Raw genomic sequence first — 9,924 nt, 5'->3', positions numbered from 1 at the left:
TATTGTCAATAAAGTACAGAGCCGCAACAAGGTCCTCAAGTCGCTAGCCGGCAGTACTTGGGGCAAAGACAAAGAAACGTTGCTGGCAACATACAAGGCAATAGGCCGGCCGGTTTTAAACTGCGCAGCACCAGTGGTTGCCGGGGACTAGTAAGACGCAGTGGATGAAGTTACAGACAAACAGAACACCGCACTCAGGACAGCGACCGGATGCCTCCTGATGTCACCTGAACACCACCTCCATGACGAGGCGAAAATGCTCCCAATTAAGGAGCATAACATAATGCTCTGCAAGCAGTTTCTGGTTGGGAAGAGCCCTCACCTAGGCACGTCAGGAGGCATCTATACGAACTGACGGGCGAAGTCCAGAGGCTCATTAAGCAGCCTCTGGACTCGTCAGCGTACAGACAGGCCCTGAACGGCATTCACAGGGACTCAGTCTCGAGTTATGTAGACTCTAGACCTGTGAATGCCGTTCTAGGCACACGAACCCCGGACATTGACGCGACGGAGCTCCATCTGCCTCGGGAGACAAGAACAACAATAGCCCAATTTCGCTCTGGCTGCTGCAGCAGGTTAAACTCATACCTGAGTAGACTAAATGTGGATGTGCCAAATGAGTGTCCGGCATGCGGAGAGACCCCTCACGACTCGAAACATCTCTTCGCATGCCCGGAAAACCCGACAACCCTAACGGCGTTGTCACTGTGGACCGACCCCGTAGAGGCTGCACGCTTCTTAGGGCTGCCGTTAGTGGAACTCGACGACAACGACTGAGATATCAACCGATCTCGGCGGGGTTGTTGTAGCCGCTACAACAACAACAACAACAATTTTGGTACTAAGGACTGAAAGAAAACATGGCTTACCTCGTAAAGTGCTTACCTATTTTCCCAGTGGGCTATACTCCCAATAGAATTACATTTTCGTTTTCAAATCTCAAACACAATCACAAATTAATTCGAAAATTTCCTATAGACAAACGTTAGAATAGTACAAAAACTAACACGTACACAAAAATTTCCAGTAGAATACGGTAAAATTTTCATATTGCTGTTAAGAAATTCATAGAAACTTTACTCAATACACCAAGTAAAGCTAAGATCTGCTTCATTTGAAATCTGGCAGTACTCTAAATAGCACAACTTTCTTATCGACTACTCGATCAGCCGTTTATTTAGTGTGCTGATTTTGCAATCATTGTTTTTTATTACAGTTAATTTTCATATGCGTAACTTTAAAAATAAGTGATGTGGAGCGCAAAGAACTTCAGCAAAGAAAATTGATTTTGGAGAATGTGGCGAAAATAGGCTCAATCGATCAACGAAAGAGATGTCCAAGTATTAATGGCGGGTGTCATCTCTAAAGTATTTTGGCGTGGAAATAAATTCTAATAATGTTTGTAAATCTTTCATTTAAATAGAAATAAAAGAAGGTTCTAAAAAAGTTTCGACTGAATTATTCACATTTAAATTAGTTTTTTTGTTATTTAATACCTGCCAGATTTCAACTGAAGCAGATCTTACCTGTAAAATATGGAGTATTTACCGAGTCTGTTCTGGTACGGTATTTTTTACTACATACATATGTATGCACATATTTATATTGGAAAGCTAAATTTCTACATTCCCTGCAACGATGCATAGAGTTCATTTTAGAAGCAACCAAGTTCGCACTTCCCTTCGAAAATTCTGGGCATGGCTGGTTTATCTAGTACATATATAACGCAAATACAAATGTATTGAAACTCATTTCTTGAAGTTGACTCACTTAATTAAGGTTTTGCCATTGCGTTTGCATTTCCATTTTACTATAAAATAAAATTTTGTTTTTCTCATTGTTTTTTGTTATTGATTCACTAAATACCAATATATCGCAAAACTTTATTTAAAATATTAACACATCCATAATCCTTTTGGGCCTTCAGTTTGTTCTCTCAACGGAGGTTACTACTCAGAAACGGAAACCTATAACAAGACATTCATTTGAATGTCCACTAATTGGCAATGCTAAGGATTTGCCAAACGCTGCACTTTCTACTAATGGTGATATTCTACGATGCTGCAATAAGGAAAGATTTAATCTTTCGTCGAAAATCAATAGGACTAATGTATGTTTTTCTGATGTAGCTAACATTGTGTCAGAGAAGATCGAAGCAATTTACAAAAAAGCTTCTATTCCAGTAGTATCAAAGAATAGAATTATCAAAAAAATTCAGGACTATCACAGTAAGTACATAAATGACAAAAAGTCATTCGAAAGAGACAACAAAAATATGGGCTCAACATATCAATCAAAGCTTGCAGAGTTTAGAAGTTCATTGGCATGGTTATTTGATGTGACATCCTGCAAGTGCTCTTTGACATTAAACTGCACTTGTGACAGGTCTTTTGCTCTTTGCATCTGTTCAAATCCCGTAACTGTAACATGTACATGCGAAAGGTCGAGAAAAATTCCCTCCATTGAACTAAAGTTTATATATGATCAATGAACCAACCGAGAGGGCAAAATTTCTAGCGTTGATCGCAAAACATCTATGAAACTTAACAAGCGTCAAGACGAACGAAAGAAAACAAAACGAGTACATTCGCTTATGTCCGGAGAAAGTAAGTTCTTCCGTTGTACTATCATTTTGTGACGACACAGATGAAGAAAGACAGTCTTCTAAACCGACTCGTTGTCAGCCGCCTCCTACACAAAGGGAAACATTTGAGCCTCCGAAAAGAATAGCAGATTATTTTAAAGATTCAACATTATCTGGTGTTAAGTCGTTTAATCTAAAAAATACAGCTTTGGAATGTGACCGATATGGCGTCTCTGATAGAGTAACCGCAGCAATCATATCTAGTACACTTGTTGATGGTGGAGTCATATCCGAATCAGACAAAGCTTTTTGTAACAGATCGAAGCAAAGTCAGAAGAGAAAAACCGAAAATAAGGACAAGTTTGCAGCAGAATATACAAATCACATATTCTATACGAAGCTTATTTTTTATGATCGCAAAGATAAGACATTTAACATCGAGATAGCAGGCTCAAAGCGTTTTAGACGTACTATTACAGAAGAACACGTGTCTCTAATTGAAGAACCTGGGTCTCGATACCTTAGCCATGTTGTACCAAAATCTGGAAGCGCAAAACTTATAAAGGAGGCAATAATATTCGATCTAGTCAGTCTATGTTCTCTTTCCCTTCAAGAGTTGGATGTTGTGGGATGTGATGGAACAAACGCAAATACTGGCTGGAAAAATGGTGTTATTCATCATAGTGAAACTTATTTACAACGAGAAGTACAATGGGTTGTTTGCATGTTACACCTTAACGAACTTCCATTTAGACATGTTTTTGAATATCTGGACTAAAGTCGTTTTCCCAGCCAATTGGAAAGGCACTCTTAAATTGTAATATATTACCCGTAGTCAAATTTAAAATCATTGATGGCTTTCTGCCGAATGTAGACACTAATTATCTCAGCAAAGATCAAAAGTATCTTTTGCGCATCTCTCAAGCTATTCAAATAGGGGAATGCCCTCTTGATCTTGCTAACAACAGCAAATAAATAACCAGGGCTATCACGGAATCCATCGTAGAAAATCTACGAATTCAAATGCCCGCTACGAATACGAAAAAATTGCTATCACTGAATCCGAGTGAACTCGAAAATATCGTTGCCAGCTTCGAATGCTGATTCGAAATCAGTTAGTGCAAAGGAAACAACAGACATTTATGTATGTCATTTTGCTCACGCTGCCCCATCAGGCGCAATGGCCGAGGTGCAAAGCACTAGACTGCCAATTGAGAGAGCCGAGTTCGAGTCCGAGTCGTGGGGCAGTGGAGATTTTTTTCTTTTTTTATTTGATTTCTGTTTATTTTTTTAATAAAAATTTTTTTAGTTTATTTTTAGCTTAGATTTTATTATTTTAAATAAAAAATTATTTTTTTTTGTAATAAATTTGTATGATATTTAAGTTATTAGGTTTATTTTCTAATAAATTGTTGCTAAACTATTATTTCCTCGATTCATACAAAATATTAATTCATTAAATAGCGTCTAGTAGATGGATGCGTGTATGCAGATATGTATGTATGTATGGCATTGGTATTTTACATCTACGTTTACACAAATATATGGAATTATATCAAACTAAAACAAATTTGGAGTATAATAAATATTTAATATTAAAAATAAAGCAGCTTTCTTCCACTATTTTTAAGATTGAGTGATTTTAAATTTTGTTCCGACAGCATAATCTCGTCGTAGAGTATCTGTACGAATCTTCATTACGAATGGATTCAATGAAGGCTCTGTACGAATTTCGAATTTACGTTCGTAGCCATTCGGATTCTGTGATAGCACTTTCGTAGATTTCACGAAAATCGAAGCTACGATGGATTCTGTGATAGCCCTGAATATACTCAGATTGTATATATCAACACCAAAACCATCTACTGCTTTTATTCAAATAGTTGAATTTACTCTTACATGTTACGTTCAAGCATGATTTTCTATAAAAATAAAAACATAGCTCAATATTAGATGGACCTAAAAATCTCTTCTGGATGATACAGGCATCAAAAAGCTTAACACAAACGTTGCAGGAGGTCGTTCCTCCTGTAATACAAAATTATGCTTACTTCGCGCATCCGGAGAACCTGCTGTTGTCCATGTGTCTGGATGAAAAAAAGCAAATTAGAGAGATTGCATTCAGCCGCATTTTAGAGGCTCGGACTAACAAAGCACATCATAAAAATTCTGGAATACGCAACTTTATTATTCCGAAGTTAAACTTTGGCGCCTCTGATTACAGTGATTTAATTGATTGGAGTAATCAAATACTACTTTCACCACCACTCTTAAGGAAAGTTTCAATCGAGGAAATTTCTCGACTAATTGAAGCAGAAGAGATTCCTCATTGGGACTTTCGAAATTTTCTCTGTCACACGCAAGCTGTGTGTCAGCAGAAAAAGTGGTGGGATTTGAAAATAGAGATGGATTCATCATATCGGCTCTAAAATGAAGGGAAAACATGCCCAAGTTTGATACAAAATCAGAGTTTGCATTTACACAGTAAATGTGTACTTTTATACAGGGAAGGCACACGAAGTGTTACCAATTAAAAATGCTACAATTTTGTCAATTCTTTGTGTTTTTTTTAACATCAGGTTATCATACAAACATGTCAAGTTTAAAAAAATGATAGCTTCGAGTATGTCCGTGAATGCTTCAGATGCTGCACGAATGTGGTCTGATGGACTACTAGATCACATTCGTGCAGACTGTGGAGCATTCCCGGACAGACTCGATGCTATTAATCGCGCTAAAGGTGGCTACATCGAACTGTAATACACTTTTCTTAAAATTTAACATGTTTTTATGATGACCTGATGTTTTAAATAAAAATAGCCAAAATAGACAAAATTATAGCATTTTTACTTGGTAATACTTTGAATGCCTACCGCGGTAGAATATGGTTGGATGGTTGGGGAGGACGGGGTGGAACTCAAAGTGCAGCCCCCTACTCGTGGTGAGTTCTGTGTCGTTTCTAGTCTCTATGAAACGGGCTAAGTGCTGCATTTACAGTATGAAACAAAGAGGCATACAAAATTTCGTAACCAAACAACATTCTCTTAAATTTAAATCTTTAACCTCATCGCGCGAATGGAAGATATTTATCAATTTCAAAATTTTTTTCTGCGTTTTATTTGTCTTTAATTACGCAAGTTTTCCGCGCTATTACGTTTGTAAATTCGGAAAAAGTGTTTTTTCGCTCCACTCTAATGTATATTCTGAGTTTGAAGCACATCGCACTATAAATGCGATTTTTTAGTATAGCTCGGCCCCTGTGCCACCTATCGGAAAAGTAAAAAGTTTGTGCACTCCTCCTCCGAAACACCTTTCCAACAAAGCCACAATTATTCGAATCGGTTAAGAAACATAGGAGAAAATTGTTCCCAATTATTCATGCTTGCCTATTTATATATAGACTAGCAAATGCCCGCTTGCTTCGCGGCGCCTAATAAGATCAAAATCAGTCTGTAAAGTAAACACTTTTAGTTTTAATTGAAACGACTAAAAAACGGAATCCTCCTCACACATATGCCAAGAATAGTAGCGCTGTGATTCCATATGGAATACTAATCCCTTTCGATGTAATGCGTTTTACCTATGATCTTATTTCCACCTGTGAGATCTCTGCCAAGCGTGCGCAATATTCTTCTATGATCCTGCCACTTCAGCATTGGTCTGGTGTGTTGAAATACCAGGTTACATTTGTGTAGTGTGAGCTAATGTCAATTGGCTCTCATTACTTTAGATATGAACAATATGAATGTATACATTACAACACCCCTCCTTACATTAATATTGTTCATCTTTTAAATCTTAACTTATTACTATTTTACAAGGCAACAGTTTTTCTTCGTATTTCAATAATTAATAAATTTACCCAATTTTTTAAACTAAATTTAACGATTTTCTATTTTTTACAAACTTTGCTTTATACAGATTTTTAGTTAAAAAATTATACTCGGAATCAATCTTGACAATGACAATTAAACCATCTTCATAATTCTCGTTGATATAGTGATATTGTACCTCAATGTGCTTAGAGTTTTTTGTGAAGTTCCCAAACTTTCCAATTGCTATTGCACCTGAGTTATCTTCAAAAATGTTTATTGGCTTTTCTAACTTTAATTTGAAAGCATCATTTAACAAATTTCTTACAAAAAGTACTTCAGTTACTGCTTCTGACATTGCAGTATACTCAGCGAATGTTGAACATTTAGTTACTTTATTTTGTTTATGTGTTTTCCAAAAAACTAAATTCCCATACATTCTGATAATGAAGCCCGTTGTTGATTTCCTATCAATATTGTCTCCTGCAAAATCAGAATCAACCATGCAGTCAAGTATTCTACCTTTTAAATTGTCAAAGTACTTTAATTTTAAATTTTTAGTTTTATATAAGCATTTTAGCACCCTTAACGCATACTTGAAATGAGTTTCATTATAACAACTTCGGAATCTACTTAAATAATTTACACTATAGGCAATGTCCGGCCTCGTACCGGTACTAATGTACAATACCTCACCTATCAAATTTCTATATTTTATTCTTTCATTCGTCTCACTAGATTGCTGTAACTTTAGTTNTTTTTTCCGATAACTGTCTTAGTTATCGAGTTATCGATTTTTTAAAAAATAATTTTTTCTTCGCGTGTTATTTTATGTAATTTACATATATTTTGTCAAATTTCCGTATTGTAATGGGTTAACAAACGTCGCCAGTATTTAGTCCCGTTATTGTTTATTTACTTGCTCTTGTTCATTGTTCAAACACATGACTTTACATTTGTTTCAATATAAACAAAAACAACATCAACATTGCCCATAGCATCAATGAGATAAGTGAATATCACAGTCGTTAATGCCTTTCAATTAAGCAGTATGTATTGAATTCTAACGGTTTTTGTTTTAAGTTGCTTTTTATAACAACTGGAGCAAAGTCAGAGAAAAGCAATGCGATGAATTTTAGTAGATTTTTGAAAAGTATCGACGCTAGTCTAATATCGCGAAAGCTTCACTGAAGTTAATTTTATTCTAAATAAAAAGTGCATTTTTTTTAATAGAAATGGAATGTAATATTAATAACTTTTGTTACGTCTGTGGCCAATTCACTCCAAAAATGACAAAACATGGATATTTTACCGAAGAATTCAGGTGTGCTTATGAAAGTTATTTCAACCAACCAGTCTTCAAAAACCATTAGTACCGCAAGACAAAGTTTTATTGCCGCCCTTACACGTCAAACTTGGCATTGTGAAAAGTTTCTTGAAAACGGTATCAAAGAGAGAAGAAGTCAATGTAGTTTTGGCTCAAATTTTTTCGTCTCAGTGAAAGCAAACTGAAAGAAGGTAAATCTGTAATACATATAACATTTGTTGTATTAAAATAGAGATCCTTAAATCATATTGATTTCATTTAACTTTTTTTTAGGCGTTGTGAATGGCCCAGACATAAGAAAACTTTTGAAAACTCAATCATTTGATGACGTTTTAAATGATCCCGAGTTGATAGCTTGGCGCTCAATTAAAGAAGTTATACAGGGTTTTTTGGGGAAAACTAGATCTAATACCTATCAAAGCTCTGTACAAACAATGATGGCTGCATTCTCTAAAATTGGTGTCAACATGTCATTAAAAATTCACTTCTTACACCATCATTTGGACTATTTTAGTAGACAATTGGCCACCGAGTCCGACGAACAAGGTGAACGCTACCACCAAGTTGCTATTCCATTTGAAATACGGTAACATACGTTTTTTTTGCTTGATAACACATACTTATAAAATACATTACAGATACAAAGGAAAAAAGAGGCCTGACGCCATTCTAGCGGAAATTTGTTGGTGGAGTAAAAACTTGTTTCAAGACCTAGAAGATATTGAAATCAATAGGTCAGAGAGAGAAGCAGATATAGTGCGTGCTTCTGATTCCAAGTCAAATGTTAAAAATGACGATAGCCAACATTTCGAGCTCCCATCAACATCAAAAAAGCCTAGAACCACATAGCTTAAAAGGCCCATTTACAAAAAAATTAATAAAAACTCGATAACTCGATAACTAAGACAGTTATCGGAAAAAATATATAATTTTTTCGTCTTATTTTTAGAAGATTTACAAATAAAACTCATCAAATAGAGACTTATTCTAAGTCATTCTCGAGCCCCTATTTTGGACCCCAGAGGTCCCATAGGTCCGACCGCCAAAAAAGTTTTGGTTTTCTGAAATTCCCATATTTTAACGGTAAGTAATGCATTTTTCCCTAAATATTTTTATTCTCACTAATATTGAAAAAAAAGGTCAAAAATATCTCAACTTCAAGAGGCCATAGAAAGGAAATCGAACTAACTTTGCGAAATCCTTTGGCTGTTTTGTTTATCCAGTGGTCTACTTTCATTCCGCGTTGGAATTATTGAGGCTGATTTTTCTTGCTGCACAGTGTAATTAGTAACGTTACCCAAGTCTTTCATTGAGAAATTTTTCATTAAATTTTCTTTTATATTTTTTATTTCTGTTTTTGCAACAAATCAACATGTCATCAACAAATATCAGAATGTATATTGGATCTTTGTTTTGATCTTTAACGTACAAACAATAATCATAATTGCTTCGGATGAAGCCTAATTCTTTCATAAATATGTTTAGATACTCATACCAAGCTCTTGGACTTTCTCCGAAACCATAAAGAGCTTTTTGCAATTTACATACTTTGTTTTGTCCAGTTTGATAGCCTTGTGGTTCGTAAATGTATACTTCCAATGATAACCAACCATTTAAATATGCAGAATCAAAATCCATTTGTTCAATTTCTAAATGATGTACACAACAAAAACAAAGTAATATTTTTATACCCGAGCGCACTTGTGCACAAGGGTATTATAACTTTGTTCACATAACGGTTGTTTGTAACAGGCAAAACGAATCGAGATAGATATAGACAAATGTATACATAAATGATCAGAATGAAAAGAGAAATCGATTAAGCGGTGACTGTCTGTCCGTCCGTCCGTCCGTCCGTCTGTGCACACGATAACTCGAGTAAAAATTGAGATATCTTAACGAAACTTGGTACGTGAACTTCTTTTGGGCGTGGGACGGATGGTATTGAAAATGGGCGAAATCGGATAATAACCACGCCTACCTCCCATATAACGGTAATTTTAAGAAATACGAAAACTGCGATATTTTAGTAACTACTGAAGATAATTCACTCAAAATTGATACTTACAATGAGTTTCAGACGGAAAACATGAATATTATAAATTTTTGGAAAATGGGCGTAGCCACGCCCACTTATGGTTTCATATGTATATCTTGGTAACCGCTGCACCTATTTCTTCCAAACTTGGCACAGTTGTTGG

The 9,924-nt window shown here is 35.7% G+C and overlaps 1 protein-coding gene across 3 annotated transcripts in view; it reads left to right on the top strand.

The window, feature by feature from the left end:
- Positions 1-9,924, top strand: part of LOC108354668 (probable phospholipid-transporting ATPase VD) — a 361,569-nt gene that overhangs the window by 332,302 nt on the left and 19,343 nt on the right. The window contains exon 17 of one of the 3 annotated variants that reach the window (XM_017605855.1): positions 1,217-1,420. The exons of the other annotated variants lie outside the window; for them this stretch is intronic. Within the exon in view, the coding sequence (XP_017461344.1) occupies positions 1,217-1,220 (4 nt within the window). The 3' untranslated portion in view covers positions 1,221-1,420. Of the gene's footprint in view, positions 1-1,216; positions 1,421-9,924 lie in introns of those variants that run through there. 3 annotated transcript variants of the gene reach the window in all.

Source organism: Rhagoletis zephyria, unplaced genomic scaffold, assembly GCF_001687245.7.
Source record: "Rhagoletis zephyria isolate East Lansing unplaced genomic scaffold, Rhagoletis_zephyria_1.1 Rzeph_scaffold_00158, whole genome shotgun sequence".
Classification (NCBI taxonomy): Eukaryota; Metazoa; Arthropoda; class Insecta; order Diptera; family Tephritidae; genus Rhagoletis; species Rhagoletis zephyria.
This window is presented reverse-complemented; position numbering and strand designations above follow the sequence as displayed.